Genomic DNA, 16,030 nt, shown 5'->3' with positions numbered 1-16,030 from the left:
GCACAAACAAAAAGGCACCAGTAGCGCACAAGGGTACCGGGCAAATTAACGGCCGAGTTGAGTGCAGGGCAGAGGGTGAGTTCACAGCAAAAACAGGAGACATGCTCCATGACGGGTGGAGGACGGCCTCCACTGTGGACCGAACTGTCCGGGCTACCTGCTTCACAGTGGAGCATGTAGGACGGGGCTCCAGAGGGGGAGGGGAGAGGGGAGTCCTGGGACAGGAAGCTGAAGGAAGGGGAGAGGGGTATCTGGCCATAGGAGCAGTAGTGCTGTCTGGGGATGCGGGGAATAATGGAGTCTTTCATGGCAATGGAACCTTCGGATGAAGGCGAGCAGAGGATGAATAAACAGACAGGTGAAATGCATGATGGGCAATTCTAACACGACACAGAGAGTTTACACCGTCGCATCAGTGCGACACACTCACCCGCAATGCTTTTGCGCTTCTGATGGATGGCGTGATGCGGCGAGCTTGGTGTATTGACGGAGCTGCTCAGCTTCTGAGGTTCCTGATTGGCTGTCGTCTTTATGAACTCGATCGCTGACTGAAGGACGCGGAACTGCAAAGCCACAGCCATCTCTAGAAAAAAAAACAACACAAAGGGGAAAGGAACTTTGACAACAGGCGGACCTGACGAGCTTCATGCAAGAATCACACAAACAAGCGATTTAAGAGAACTGGTGGAATTAATCAATATTACTTTACGTTCAAATTTACTCGTCCTGGGCGTAGCAGCCATGTACAGAACGTCTATCTTGCTCTACAGACAAAATACAGACGCTTCTTCGGCTTTAATCTGAATTTGAATTTACAGTAAACACCGGTTGAATCCCCACACATGTAAACTGAAATACTTTGGTCATGTCAAAGTTAATCAACCATTCGCAGCATCCGTCAGATTTCCATCATGAAGAGAGAGTGAAACTTTCTTTCAGACCATTCTTCTTTATCCAGGTCTTTGTGCGGTTTAGTGATGAAAGGGTTGACAACTATGGTATTATTTTTTCATTTTTCAGCTCCCCTACGGTGAGTACAGACACTGCTGAATGAGTTATATTTTCATCTGCCGATCTTGAATTATTTTAGCTCTCGGTAGCTTGGTAACAGAAACTTAAAGGTGGCCTTCCATAACATGTTGGTTTTGTGGATTTTGTTAATGATCAAATCTCACAACATGCACCTCCTCACAAACTGGCAGTAATACAGTCAAGCATAATTACTAAAATGACAAACAACCAAAAATAAACTGTGCCGCGCACAGCGCCAATGCCTTTGTAATGGTTTTGTGATCACATCATTAAAAAAATAAAAGTGCTAAAAGGGGAAGAGATGGGACGTTCCACATGGTAAATTTATAGGGAAAAAAATGAGAAAGCCATTTAGTTGGAAGATGGAGCTATTTGTTAAATTATATATTTATTTCTCAGGTAAGTTTCCGTTCTGCATTTGTCGCTAATGCATTTCTTTCTGCAGCAAATCCAGCCCTCACCCTGTGTGCGACGCATCTTGCTGGTCTGCATGAAACCCAACAAGGTAATGAGGTCTTCAATGATGCGGAAGTACTGGGACCCTGAGGAGCTGCAGGAGTGGATCGTCACAGCTACCAACAGCTGCTGGATGTCACACACCAGGAGCTTGTAGTCATTCAGGGGAATACTGCAGAGGAAAAACAAGAAAAACAAGACAATATGAGGCACACAGAGCGTGTCTACCACTCATGTACGGCGCATCAATGAACACGGGGAGGATTATTGATTAAATTCACGGCTCAAAGGTCCGAGACGAAAACCCAGGAATCCATGGAGGTGTTTGAATGAATAGTGCTCTGTTCTGGCAGCCGTACCCGAGCTCCATGCCATTGAGGGTGGAGAGGGTGTTAAAGAGGACGTAGAGCAGCCCGTGGTCGAGCAGGATGTCTGCCAGCTTTGGGCAGGCGTTGAGGAGCTGCAGCAGCATGCACAGGATGTTGTGCACCAAGGAGTTTTCATACAGGGAGTTCTCAATAAGACCCAACACTGGGATGATGCAGCGCTTTCTGAAAGGTGAGATATTTTCCATTTCCTCCAGGTCCAGACTGGGAGAGAATGACAGAGGAGAAAAGCGGTGTCAAAGAGATAAAACGAGATAGAACACCCAGACGAAGTGGCTTGGACTGTGCTTTCTCCCTGGACTCACTCTTCCTCCAGGCCCACCGGCCGTCCGAACAGCATCTCCAGGAAGCATTCAAGGAGCCCCTGGCTGCCCTGGTGGATGTACAGCTGGTTGGCCAGCAGCGAGAAGCCGTGGTTCTTCAGAAACTTCTCTTTCTGCTCCTTGTGGGCTCTGCTGAAATATGCATCCAGCAGCTTGGCGAGAGGAGCAGAGTAGAACGACATTAAGGTGCAGTCCAAACACAACTAAGTGGAATGCTTTGCCAACAAGATGGCAAATCTTTTTTTCTTAGTAAAATCGTCAACACAAGCAATTTACAGAAGAGCTTTATGTCATTCAAGGTAATGTATTCAAAGGGAAATCTGTGTGATTGGGGCAAACTGTTATATCTAGCAGACTCAGAAGGGCAGTGGAAATTTGACTCATGGAGCTAAATCCAATCCTTTGGCATCACAGTATTCAGGACCCATTAAAGAGGGAACAGACCTTCATGACACCCTGCTGGATGAGAGGCGACGAGTGGTTGACGAGGACAATGAGGGCGTCTGGCTGGATGAGTTTGTCCATCACCTCCTCAAGCATGAGGTCAGGTAACAGCAGCAGGATGCCCCTCAGAAGATCATAGAGGCCGCAGCAGATCAGCACCAGGCAGTCCTCAGTGCTGGACCTGAGAACCACAGCTTAAGAGTCAAGTGCTGAATTACTGTGCAAAAACAGCTATCGCGTAGAGCTCAAAATAACGTATTTTTTAAAGGCTGCACAGGATGTGAATTTGTTTACAACGGAGGTGAGTGTCCTACAGTGAGGTGTTGTGAAAAAGAGATCCTGACTCTTTAACATTTGGTGAATATTTTGTGAGACAGTGAGATCATGCTATTTGTCAAAGAACACACAACAACCTTTTGAACTTGTATTTCCATTAAAACCAACAGAGTAGCGGTTGGGATTCAAGCGGTGAATAACTTTAAATGCGTCAACCATTAATTAAAAGAAAAGGGTGATTACAAAACGGGATTACAAGAAACAAATATTACAGCCTGACCTGCTGGCTGGCAGGTAGAAATGCATTGAAACTGTGACTGCAGTACAAATCTTTTTCAAAGTTGGATTATTAAAATAACCAAAAGGCTGTATTTAGATTATGCAAATCCCTCTGCCTTCTCGAGCAAAGTGGTCCATGTCTTTATATGTTTTGGAGTTGTGTACCAAATAAAAACCCCACATGGAATTAGAATAGTTTTGAAAGAAACTGTTTTTATAGATTTGGCAATTTTTTGTTATTGGCTAAATAGATCAATATTTTGAAGCATCGAATCTCATTTAAACAAGCCCGCCATGCCCACGGGTATCATGGCACGCACCCGTCACTGGACTCGGTCTTGCTGTGCGCCCTCTCGTAGCCAGGAGAGTACGTGTAGCTCTCCCAGTCCTCCGGCATGGATCCCCGCTCAGCCGAATTGGGCCAGCGGCCGACTGCCAACGAGCCATTCGGAGCTGGGAAGGCCAGGCCCAGACTGGCCAGGTTGCTGTGGCTCCTCTGGAACGATTGGATGCCTTTCAGGCTGTCGGGGCGGCGCGGCGCCTCGTCACTGGCCCAGTCGAACCGGTCCTCAGATTCTGCCACCCCGATGCTGCCCTCCGCCAGGCTGCTCACCTCCGCCGCTTCGTCCCGCTCCTCCTCCACGCTGATGGAGGGCGTGCGCGGGGCTCCTCCCTCCCCGATGTCCTTGGACTCACAGATCGTCTTGGCCGATTCGCAGCTGCTCAGAAGCTGCTCGTCGGCCCCGCCCCTCTTGAGTGTCTCCGTGCTGCCGAGAGCCTGCTGGGTGGCGAACGAGAGCCCGTCCGCTTCACCGGCCTCGCTTGAGATACCGTGTCCGAGTCGGGGTGTCAGCAAGGGGGAGGAGTACGGAGACGGCGCCAGGCTGGGAAGACGCAACGATTGATTATCACCTCCCTGCTCGGGGGAAGGAGCTTGGAGATGGCCTGGAAAATAGAACATAATGATTCAGCACTTCATAAATGATTTAAGTATCCCAGCCAAATGTATAACAGATATGCAGCACTTTCTGTAAAAAAATCTAAAAATAAAAAGAGGCTCAGATTAAAAATAGGTAATAGGTATCTAGAAAGATATACAAAATGAATGAAATAATGAACTACTGTTAAGAGCAGCAGTTATATTACATTCATTTAGGAAGATTAGAGTGAGTTTTCAAAAACATTACATGTACTTTAAATAAAACTCGTATGTGATGAATCACAGCTCATCACACGCTTAACTTTTGTTTCTTGGTGGAGGCAAAAGCAGTGCAAATCTTCCTTTTTCCACCGCCACACACACAGAAGGTTTGTATTTATTCGTCCTCCCCCTGTTGGAAGCCTCAGAGCGCTTTCAGGTTTGTGTAATTTAGTTGAAGCGGCTGTTACCGTCATGGGAGACATCGGTGAAGACGGTTGGGGAGAGAGACACCACAGAGCTGCTGGTTGACTTCCCTCCACTGTTGGAGTGTCTCAGATGCATAATGGTCTGCACCTTCTCCTGGTACAGCTTCCCATCTGACACATAAAGAGACATCCAAAGAGCTCAGTGCATTCGATTAATGCCACTCTGACACAGACGTGCTGCTCTCAGCTGCACTGCCTCCTCACCTATGTGCAGTGAGAAGTAGAAGCTGGATGGCGTGTGGCAGACGTAGGTGTTGGTGGGTGGGTGAACGGCCAGCAGGAAGTTGTAGATCAGTTTCAGCAGGTCAATGTCCGGGGGCGACCCGAGAACCTCCTGGATGATTTTGATGAATGACAGACAGACCTCCTGCGGGATGGCAGTCAGATGCTCCCCGCGATGCTCCTTAACACAAACATGATGCTGTGGATGCAGTGACCGTCCCTGAAGAGATGACGTGCTATTACAGCGCCTTCATGACGGCGACCTACCTGTAACACCTGGCAGGTGAGCAGGAAGCGGTGAACTACCTCAGCCTTGAGGAACTGACGGATGTTGAAGACCTGATATGGGTGGTGCACCCTGATGAGGATCTCTAAGGCAGCAAGTAGCGTTTCCCACACTCCACACTGACAGAAAGCAACACGGACAGCGACAAGTCACTTAGCGGTTCTTCATCTATTTAGTTGGGTTGAGAGTAGCATTATTTCCCTTACTGGGATTTGTTGCCTGCCATTATGACATATAATTGATCGTGTGATGTATGACTTCACCTCAGCCTTGGCCCAGATCTTCCAGTCCAACAGGACGTCCGACAGCAGTTTGATATCCAGCACCACAGCGATGGACTCAGTGTCCAAACGGAACTGACCATTGTCCCCCAGGATGAGGATTGGAGCACTGAAACATCCATCCAGTAAAGTCTGGAAGGGCAGAATATGGCCATCGCATCACTCTTATCCAACACACAACTGAATATATTGATAATCAACAGACAGAATCTAAGAGTCAATATTCTCCATGAAACTGGGAGAAGCTAAATTGCAGTGGATATAAATCTTACAGTCCTTTGTTTTTTTTGGTCGACCAGTCAAGACAGAAATTGCAGCATAAATAACAAATAAATAAAATCCAACAACTAGAACACAGCATGTTGCTTTCATTATAATGATTATGAGTGTTTAATATCACTAATCAGTGCTGTTCTGAGCTAGAAAATACTGCGTGGAAGCCTAAAGTGAAAAGGGCAATCAGAGCTGCTGTGTGACTGTGCAGAAGCTCTGTGTTTCATCAAGTGGGACAGAATCCATTTCAGTGCTCAGACATCGCACAGCTCAATTACAGACACAGCCAGAGGGTCAAGTAACAGCGGGGTCACCATCAGCGGCTCAGAGAGGCACAAGTGTGGCGGGCTGGTTCTGATTCATGGAACAACATTCCAGGCATACGTTTTCTTGCAGCGATCAGCGGAGGTTGTGGGTGCTGGAAAGAGCAAAGAGTTCATGGAATGACTCACTTTGAGCATATGATATCCCACGGTGCATTTGGACTTGATGAGGACCTGGTGGATCATAGAGTAACCATGGTAACAGTCCATTTCATGGATGCGGTGTTGGTTGAACTTGGACAAAGACAGCAGCACCCGGAGGGCCAGAGCCTGGGTCTTCTCACAGTCACTCAGCTCCACCGTCTGGAGAGCGCAGACCCAGAGATGAGGGACGGAGGAGCACGGGGACACAGGATGGAAGAAGAGAAGGTATAAATGTGAAGAATAAAAGGCCTTAATATTGTTATTTCACAGTCATACTGCTACAAAAATTGTGCTCTTTAAAAATGTGATCATATTCAAATCTAACTTTGTATGTAAAAGTGAAATTAAACTATGTTACAGACGGGCAAGAAGCATCAAGTAAAATAAAATGAATAGGAATTTTCTCATCCTACACATAATGAATTAAGTATAAATTAAGTTAAGTAAGAGTGTCTGAATCGGTTGAGTAATGTAGCTTGTTAGTGCAAACATAAAACATAACATAAAAGCTTTGCATTACTCTGTTAATCCTATAAATACATGTCCTTAAAGTGTTGGTCATATGGCATCAAGTACCTTCATTAAAGTTTTTTTAAACAGTAAAACTTAATGATTAAATGATAAATTGTTTGGTCAATAAAAACATCAATCAGTGATAAACTATAATTTCCCTATAGCCTAACGTGACGTCAACAAATGTCTTATTTTTTCAGAACAAAATCAACAAACAAAGATATTAATCAACTATAATGTTACGGCGCTAAAAAGCAGCAAATCTTCAGATTTGAGAAAATGGAATTATTCACTGTTTTGAATGTAATCCTTTCTTTCTCTGTGTAGTTTGTTAGTGCAATCAATGTGTGACATTACGATGAACATGTTCAGCATTTTTGCAGAATACATCCATCTAAACCTGCAGCGTTCCAGAGGGAATCACGACCTTGGTGACTCAGCTAGAGTTAAAAAGATTAAAAAGATGGACTGTCATACCTGTGCGAAGAGGAACACAAAGTTCCCTGTTCCACCGATCTTGTGCAGGACGCTCTGCAGGCCACGTGTTTCAGTGGGAAGAAACGCTCGGAGGAAGCTGGGCTCAAGGGAAACACTGTGCACTTCCTTGGAGCTGAAGGGCCGCTGGGTGACCACCGTCTTGGCCTGACCCTTGATTCTGATTACAGGCTCATAGATGGTGTAGACTCGAGGACTGCTGGGAGCATATACTACTGCTAAGCTCTCCTACACAGGAACGTAATACACACAAGTATTTTCAGGCAAAACTTTCATCCTGCAACATTTCATTATTGAGTTTGAGGTAGTTGAAATCTTGTTGAAATCCAATTAGACCAAAGCGCGGAGGCGTGTTGATTTGGAATATTTAGAACATAAATAAAAAGAAAATGAAAATAGAAGAAATAAAAAAGATGTGCGGGTGAAATCACTCATTCTTATTGTCTTACTCCCTAAAATCAGCAGCAATCAACCTTGTCATTTGCATTAATGGTGGAAAAACAGTTGTCAGTCTCAATAAAAAAGGTGCAGCTTAACTTTAATAGCTTTTTCCCATTAGGGAAAAGGGACTTTTTATCGTGCAGTATCATTAATGACAGCTAATTGGAACGGCACGCAATTCATACACTGTGAAATTAAATGATAAATGACACATAGGAGGGATTTTTTGTGCTTACAAAGCCCATGTAGAGGGTTTACACGCAGTCTAAACATGTATTTTATTATGCATTAATTGTGTGAAACAACAGTTAAAAACCTTCTATTTAATTTTGAATTGCATGTTTGTGTGTTAAATTAATGCTGTACCGTAAACTGAGACTTACAACTAAAGCTGATGTGTCCACGCCTTTATTCTTCATCAGAAGCTCCCTCACATGGTCGCTCTTCAGGCTTTCCAGAGTAACGAACTTAGAGACTGTCCCACTGGGCTTGCCATACTTGCAGGGCATGATTGAAGTGAGGTCCGGCCCGCTGGTGTAGAGATACAGGGCCTCCTCATGTCCTATTCTAGATCCTGAAATATGGAGGCAAATAGACTTACAACCACAAGTAATCTCCTCACAAGGCAAACGCTGGAAATGTTCGTTGTTACGGAAGCCCGAAGAAAATCCGACGCGGAAATTCCTCCCCACGTGTTAACGATCCCTATCCTTCCATCAATAACCAACGCGGTAACAACACATGACGCGACGCAACGCGAGAAGCCACGGTACACCTTGATGTTTTATTTTGTGTGGCCATGAAACTTTGATGAATCTCTTTTCTGAGAAGAAACCGCTGCCTGCAGCGGCGGAGAAGCTAAGCTTCAGTTAGGTTCACAGAGGGGCAGAGATCGCACAGAGGCCAGCCATTCACAGCCAATTACAGGCAACAAGCGAAGTATTCAGTTAGCCTCCCGCGAGAATGCTGGGAATCTACAGCAGCGCAACGCACCATGCCAGCAACAGGTTTTCACAGCCACTGGACTGGTTAGGGTTCTAGAATACAACTGGACCACGAGAAACGACTACGCATTTATGTACTGTGCATGCTGCTTATGAGAGAGAGGTTGGTAATCGGTGTAATGTACCACCAGGGAGCAGCAATGAGGTGGAACGGATCAAATCGGCTAATGCAAAGAAGCAAATACGAAAGTAGAAATAGGACATGGAGCGTCTGAGGAGCTAATGGCCGAGTGATTACTCGCCGATGAAGAAGGCGGGAGGTCTTACCATTGAAGAGCAGCACAGTGCCCATGGTCCAGCGTCCACTCTGCGCCAGCAGATCCTCAGAAGACGGCGCACAGTGGCCCAACATGCAGAAGGTTTTGTTGCTGTCCGATGACAAACTGGACTTCCTTGGAAGGGTGTAGTCCAAAGACACCTCACATTTCCTGCAACAGAGCGCATGATGAATTACGATGAATGTCCACTTGTTTAAACTAAACTTGCTTACTCTGGCTTTTAGACGCTCCCCCCACCTGATGCCACACACCCAGACAACCACACAGCCATGGATGTTCTTCTTGCCCTCTGGCTGCTGGGCGTAAGTGAGGCCGAGGTGCTGCCATCGCCCCGGGTCGAGGAGTCCACCTCCGGAGTCCGCCTGCGCCAGCAGGCCCGCTTTGATCTCATCGTTTGGGTCTATACAAATCCTGGTGGAACGGCACATTAGAGTACGTTAACGTCCATAAACTATAGGTACCGGAGAGGGTTGCAGTCTGCACTGGAGCTCACCTGAACGTCAGAGCACCTGTCGAGAAGTCTGCCCACACTTGCAGCATCAGTGCCTTGGAGCCCATAGACAGAATATGAACGAGACCTTCCTCTAGTAATCTCGTGGCGGCCTCAGAGGCGCCATGGTGGGACTCCGCTGCAGGAGCGTTACTGTGCTCTGGAAAACGACGACAAAGGAATCTTTAGAAAAGGTCATGGAATTATCAACTTTAGGCGCCAACATGTCAAATTCAAAAGATCTGTGTCTCACCTTTGTCTTTCTCCCCAGTCTTCTCCTCCCGCTCTGCCACTCTCAGCCACATGGAAGCACTGAACCCGCTGGCCATGTGGGGCCAACAATTCTGCCCTACCAGGGGCAAGTGGAGGGGCGCAATGTGCCAGGGAGAGGAACGGAGGTGGCTTGGTCTGCACTCGGCGTCGCCCTCCCTGCGCGCAGGAGACAGTTTTCCCTTCCACAGCAAACCAACACTTTTGCCTCCGGCAGCCCCGTTTTGTCTGGAGGCGGAGGACGACCCTCCCGGGGACGAAGCCCCGAGGATTATTGGAAAGGACAGGAAGTGAAGAGGTTCTATATCCACGTTGGCTTCAACGATTTGAAGGATGCCTTTCAGCAAAATCTCCTGCGGGTAACGAAGTAAACAGGGAGTCTATCATTTAGGATTTGATAATGAAACACTTGATTGATTCCAACTCTTTTTCTAACCCATAAACAAAGTGAAGCCAACTTATGAGAAACACAGATCGGCACATTACTAAGCAGTATATTGGCAGCGTGAAACAGACAAAAGAGCTCAACATTGGTCGGCGTGTGAGGCTTGAAAGGATTTTTAAAATAGAAAATCTTGTGAAGCAGTACGAAAAGTGTAAAAACACCAGTAAGTGGCAACTGCAGTCCCTAATGTGTCTCATGTTTATAGACGGAAAATAAAAGGTCACATGTCATTTTGTTCACCCAGTTAAAAATAAAACCCGCTCTTCCCTTGTGGGAACCTCCTTCTCAAAGACAAGTGGTTAATGGCGTCTGCTGCCGGATTCCAATTAAACACCGAACGCCACTTGGTAACAAATTGTAGCATCACATCTGCTCTGCACACGTTGGTGTTCCTTGTTTCTCGGATGAAATGGGCCCACGGGGGCATTAAGTGTTGATGAGTGTGAAAGAACCAGGAGGGGAGAAGAATGTGACAGCCGCGTCGTTACAATATGTTATTGTTCTCGCCGAAAAATTGAATAGGCAGACTGTGTGGTCATGAGCCATCTGTGTCCACACCCTGAACGCAAGACAACAGCACACCGATGAACGACTGATAGAGTTTGCTATTTACAGTAGGTGTGGTCTTCTCCAGGAAGAGGCGAATCAATAGAGCCAGTTCCTCCGCAGTGATTCGCTGGCTCACCATGGCAACCAGCAGCTCCACTAGCACAGTCTGGCAATCTGGATGTGGACCAATGAAGTGCAGATTACGTTAACAATTTTCACTCACTTGGCAATGCACAACGTAACAATAACTTACAATACCAAATAAGATAATTGTAAATTCTCTTTCAATTGGGTTCAGATTTCCCGAAGAATAACATTATCCAGATTGAGTATGGCATTTAAACCCTGAGGACACAGTGGAAATACCAACAGCAGGGGAAAAAACAACAGTGAACCAAAATGTTCCCCTTAGATGTCAAACATGAATAATATCCTTCCCCGTCATATTCAGACAAAAATAAACCAGGACCAAGTCATAACAAACCTGTAAAGGAGGGGTCTGCTCGGCTGAGGATGTTGTGAAAGCCTGAGAGGATGGTTTTCACTCCTCCCTGTGAGGAACAGAACAAGAATTCAAGTCATATTTCTCAGAAACCAGTTGAGGAGAAAAACCAGACAAACACAGGCTGCCGAGGCGGTTAAGAAGATACAAAGAAGAAGCAGCGGCCGGTCTGACCTGGTCGTAGAGGAGGGCAGCATTGCAGGGGTTTGCACGCACCGCCCCCAGCAGGCTGTGGAACACATGGCTCAGGACCTCCAGGTCCGGGGAGCCGGTGGCCAGCAGCTTCAGCTCCATCGTACAGATCTCCGGGAAGAGCAGCACGCCCCCCCTGGTCCCGTCCCCCATCGCCAACAACTCGTGCAGCGCGGCGGACTCCACCTTCGCACCTAACACACACACACACACCAGAACAAAGACCAATGATACACTTCAAGATGAATGGCCCCGCCATGTTGCTTAAAAGACATTTTCACATCCGCAGGCATTCCAGACTCCGGCTCCATCCTCCCAAGGCAGCACGTAAGAATGAAATAGTATCGGTGCTGTGCTCTGCAGCCCCAGAGCAGCATGGGAGTCCCCCTCATGACCTACTCACACAGCTTCTGGGACCATCTTGTTTTTATAATTATAAATAAAGCTCGCTCTCACCCGTGCAGTCTGTCTCCATCCAACACTCAGATATAAAGCACACTGCTGTCAGTAAATAAACTAAAAGTAACACACAGACCGCCGTGTCTTATCATTTTGCGAAAACATGTGGTGGTTGTGTTCGATTGCAGCAAACTATCAGTTTCTATTTCCCTGTCATTTCTCAATGTCACAGTTGTCTTTGACACAATAAGGAACCTGTCAGTCAAGCAGCACTCAACAAAAATACTTAATGCTCTAACAAAACTACCGCTACTAAGTCACTCACCGGCAACCAATGTCTTTTAAAAAAAAGAAAAGAGACTCATTATATTTCATTTAGTCTTCGAGAACAGCAACCAGCTGGAAGAGCTTGCTTTGTTTAAATGATGTATTTCCAAAAATAAACCAGGATGCTCAATGATAAGGAGGGAAAGGCTGTTTAATGTGTGTGAAACAGGCTATTGCTGCCTGGGTTGGCATTAATTCAAAGAGTTCCAGGCGGATGCATTTGGTGAGTTATCTCCGTCTCTGTGTTTTATGATGAGTTAACAAGGAAATGGGCCTGTCTTTGTTTTGGTGTAACGTTTGCGGTTATATTTTTCTGTTTACGAGCCAGAACTTGTCCTTAATGGGCTTTTTGTGAATTCATTTTTCAGACGCAGCAAACCCACGCACAATGCACCCTGGTACATGTAGGCACAGCTAGCGCTGCTTTTCAGCGGGAGGCATCGGCTGTCTTGGTCAATATAGTAAGCATTGGGGACAGATATTCCTCAGTTGGCTGCGTTCACAATCAGCACTGATTGTACATACACAGAAAAGGCGGCTAATTCTCCCTTTAGGATTCGCTGTTTTCCAGGAAGAATAAGGTTTTACATTCGCAGGAAGTTAAAATCTCCATTTGATGGGGACTTAAAGTCACAAGATCCGGCTCATGAGGCCGCCGGGTGCAGTTGCCTGCAGTTGAAAAATGTGAAACAATGACTGTATTCTGAGGGGATAAAAAGAGGCTGAAATAAGGCCACGTTCTTAACCGGTGAGACCAGAGTGGACAGACAGAGCTCACACAAGAGGCCGTTGTGAGGGGAATAAAGTGCTCAGGCCTGAATCTGCTTTGTCATATGTGCGCAATGAAAAGCAGCGGCTTGTTATTGCAAAATATTCTCCCCAACGAACCCAAAGGAGGTGTGCGTTTTAGACTGCAGCTTTAAAAAAAAAAAATCATTTTCAACAGATCATCATGTTCAACAGAAAAATCCTCCAGTAAACGAAAAGAAATGCATTACTGAATAACAATTCAAAAAATGCATGAAGTGATCAATTCAATAGTGGGACAGGTGTGTGTGTGTGTGTGGACCTACTCTCTTCCTGCTTGGCCATGTCCTCTGGGTTGCTTTCACTGTCAGCGTCGTAGCCCTCCTCCTCCCCCGGGGGCTTGAGGCCACTGCTCTGCCCCTCGTCCACCTCCTCAGACAGATCGCCCGATGGAACCACTTGGAGCTTCTGGCGGCAGCAGAGTGACGGAGAGGAAGAGGAAGAAAGAGAGGCGAGAACAAGTCACTAATTCTAATCCGTCACAATCAAAATACGACAGCATCGTCGCTCTCGGTCAAGCGGTCGGTATGGTTGGAAAGGATTTCGCAAGAGCTTAGCCAACGCGGTTAGAGAAAAAAAAAGAAAAAAAAAAGAAAAAAAAAAGGTCCTCAACGAAGAATTCTAATGCTAAAAGAAACTGAGCGATGCAAGACGCGTCCTATCGCTAATCGAGCGAATGAACATCCCATAAAAAGGTTTACAAGTGATGAGGAGGGAAAAAAAGTTCAAGAGTTTAGTCATGTGGCAAATATCAGCTGATTCGCAGCCCAGCGCCTGGACGTGAACAGTGAGTCACCGCGTGTGCACGTGGGCAAAAACACACGCGGCCTAGTTTGTTTACGAGTTCATAGAAGAGGTTTACTGGAACACACCTTTATTCCTTTCAGTACGCTAGTAGGAAGCTTTGGTGTTCAATAGTGGGAGAAGTGAACATTTGGAAGAACAGTCTTCCAGCGGAGAAAGAAGACTCATCCTCATCGTTACGGTTAAGTGAACATCACACTCTGCTGGGCTCGCTGAGAAAGCGAAGCTCCCAGGAAAAAGGTAAATCTCTTGTATGAAAGGCTAAATCCTCCTGTGCTGGTACAGGCTTAGTCAAACCGGCATTTACAGACTTGTGAAAGCACACGTGAGAGAGGCCGCGAGAGAGGAAGCACCGACTAACAGGCGGGAAGTCGGCCAGAAGCCACAACAAAATTAGTTAGTTACAAAGTTATCTTTCAAGAATTTGTTTTTTTGGGGTGGGGGAGGTATTTGTCTCGCTTACGAGACAAACTAAAAGCAGTTACATGTCCGGCCGTAGCCACATGCGGTCTTGAGAACTATTCATTAACATGGCCCACGCTACTGGAGACTAGTGAGCACAGGTGACGGCGGCTTAGAGACATGACGCCCGGCTGAAACCTCCCTTCATTGAGCCGTTTGCTCCTAAATGAACGCCGCCGCCGCTGCTTATAGTTAGAGCTTCATCCCACTGGGGCAAATAAAACTGTATCAGTTCATATCATTGGCCACACAACAAGTGCAGTTTGGTGAAACGTCTTTTTTTTTTGTTCCTTTTTTCATTGCACTATTTTTGTGGCATTACAGAGAAATGGCTTTTCAAAAAAAGAAGGGTTCACAGTCAGCACCTCGAGCCCAGAGGCCACGTTACTTTTCAAATGATACAGATGAACGGCACTTTGCGTCATGGGGAGAAAGCAACAAAAAGGAGAAATTGGTAGTAGAGGAAGCATTTAGTTTTAAGAGGCCGTGCAGCAGGACAGATGCACGATAGGAAGAGAGCTGCAGAGGAATCAAGTCTGACTGCCCATCACCTCAACTTGTCTCTGTACACACAAACCGCTGAAAAAACTTGAGAATATAAAAAATAAATAATAAAAAAAAAGGTGCAGTAACGTCACTCACAGTTTCTCCCAAGGCAGGACTCACCCTGTCTGGCTTCTCCTCAGGAGGATCAGGACAGGATGATACCTCTGCCAAGGCCACTCTCAGGAGAGAGTCGAACAGAGGGACGGCGAGGTCAGAGTTCACCACCCCTGAGCGAGAGAGCTGCTCTCTCACCTCAAACAGAGTCTCCTCCACCGACTGGAGCTGGAAACCAGAGATAACGGTTTGACCGGAGCCAGAATAAAGCGATTTGCTTTGAATATTGACAGCATTGAACTTGGTACCTGATTGGGAAGCTCGGGCTCGATCCTCTGCAGGGCCGAGTTGGCGCCGTGCAGACAAATCGCCAGCAGGGCCTCAAGGAGACGAATGCTCTGCAGCTGCCACTCTTCCTCCTGCCTCTTTGCCGGATCTTTGGCCTTCGCCTCGGCTGGACGAGTGCCGAGGGCGTCGGCCGAATCGTGAGCCGCCGGCCCCGGTCCCGCTGAGGCCGCTGCGGACTCCGAGCCGCCCTTGCCCTTTCCGTCCCTCTTCTTCTTGGCTTTCCCGTCCTTGGTCTTGCAGGAGAGCTTCTGGATGACCATGGCCACGAGGCGCAGGCACGCCTCCAGTCCTCCGAGCCGGAAGAACTGCCTCTGAAACAAGGGGCTGGCCATGTAGACCCAGCGGCACGCCGCCCAAACGTCCGCGGCGCAGCGCAGCTGCTCTTTGGAGGGCAGGGCCACGCAATCCGGGGACAGGCAAGGCAGTCGCCCGCCCAGGGGCTCGCTGGCCGTGCTGTCGTAGCCGGATGTGTCCTCGGAGTCGTTGGCCGAGTCCCGGTCGGACTCGGCCTCTTTGCTGACGCAGAGGAAGGCCACGCACAAGAAGAGGTTGATGACGCGCAGGTGGGCCTCCGCGCCGCGAACCTGCCCGCCGCGGCTCTTTTGCCGCGGACACGCCTCCTTCAGGCCTTCGTAGAACTTACTCAGGCTCTGCGGGCCCTCTCCGGCCCCTCGGGACCCCGGGTCCTCGGCCAGGCCCAGGACGGCCTCCCTCTCCTCGGCATCAGCACTCTCCAGCTCCTGGAGCGCCCCATCGGCCTGCTGGTGTCCGACGCCCGTTATCAGAGTCTCAAAGACCCTCAAGGCCAAAGGGCGTGTCTGGTCGAGGTAGACGAGCTCGGTCACCTGATTGAGCCCGTTGCAACTGACAAAGAGGTCTCTGATCACCCTGAAGCAGAAAAGATTAGAAACTCAGCCCAGTGTAACGGAAAATGGACATAAATGTCACAAACATAAATACAAGCAGTTCGCA

General features: G+C 47.5%; 1 protein-coding gene across 9 annotated transcripts in view; it reads right to left on the bottom strand.

Moving 5' to 3' along the window:
- lyst (lysosomal trafficking regulator) overlaps positions 1 to 16,030 on the bottom strand; it is a 45,653-nt gene that overhangs the window by 10,842 nt on the left and 18,781 nt on the right. For 5 of the 9 annotated variants that reach the window (XM_078104001.1, XM_078104000.1, XM_078104003.1 and 2 more), the window contains 24 exons: positions 15,019 to 15,946; positions 14,753 to 14,938; positions 13,111 to 13,252; positions 11,294 to 11,505; positions 11,102 to 11,168; positions 10,682 to 10,791; positions 9,607 to 9,976; positions 9,357 to 9,513; positions 9,101 to 9,274; positions 8,853 to 9,013; positions 7,965 to 8,155; positions 7,123 to 7,368; positions 6,118 to 6,291; positions 5,375 to 5,524; positions 5,093 to 5,230; positions 4,808 to 5,006; positions 4,586 to 4,714; positions 3,517 to 4,141; positions 2,642 to 2,822; positions 2,180 to 2,349; positions 1,848 to 2,078; positions 1,494 to 1,660; positions 431 to 583; positions 158 to 319 (listed from right to left, as the gene is read on the bottom strand). In XM_078104001.1, the coding sequence (XP_077960127.1) occupies positions 158 to 319; positions 431 to 583; positions 1,494 to 1,660; positions 1,848 to 2,078; positions 2,180 to 2,349; positions 2,642 to 2,822; positions 3,517 to 4,141; positions 4,586 to 4,714; positions 4,808 to 5,006; positions 5,093 to 5,230; positions 5,375 to 5,524; positions 6,118 to 6,291; positions 7,123 to 7,368; positions 7,965 to 8,155; positions 8,853 to 9,013; positions 9,101 to 9,274; positions 9,357 to 9,513; positions 9,607 to 9,976; positions 10,682 to 10,791; positions 11,102 to 11,168; positions 11,294 to 11,505; positions 13,111 to 13,252; positions 14,753 to 14,938; positions 15,019 to 15,946 (5,423 nt within the window). The remainder of the gene's footprint in view (positions 1 to 157; positions 320 to 430; positions 584 to 1,493; positions 1,661 to 1,847; positions 2,079 to 2,179; positions 2,350 to 2,641; positions 2,823 to 3,516; positions 4,142 to 4,585; positions 4,715 to 4,807; positions 5,007 to 5,092; positions 5,231 to 5,374; positions 5,525 to 6,117; positions 6,292 to 7,122; positions 7,369 to 7,964; positions 8,156 to 8,852; positions 9,014 to 9,100; positions 9,275 to 9,356; positions 9,514 to 9,606; positions 9,977 to 10,681; positions 10,792 to 11,101; positions 11,169 to 11,293; positions 11,506 to 13,110; positions 13,253 to 14,752; positions 14,939 to 15,018; positions 15,947 to 16,030) is intronic. The other 4 variants (XM_078104002.1, XM_078104007.1, XM_078104004.1 and 1 more) reach the window with 3 other exon arrangements.

Source organism: Gasterosteus aculeatus, chromosome 6 (assembly GCF_964276395.1).
Source record: "Gasterosteus aculeatus chromosome 6, fGasAcu3.hap1.1, whole genome shotgun sequence".
NCBI lineage: Eukaryota > Metazoa > Chordata > Actinopteri > Perciformes > Gasterosteidae > Gasterosteus > Gasterosteus aculeatus.
Note: the sequence above shows the minus strand (reverse complement) of the source record. Positions and strands in the feature narration are given on the sequence as shown.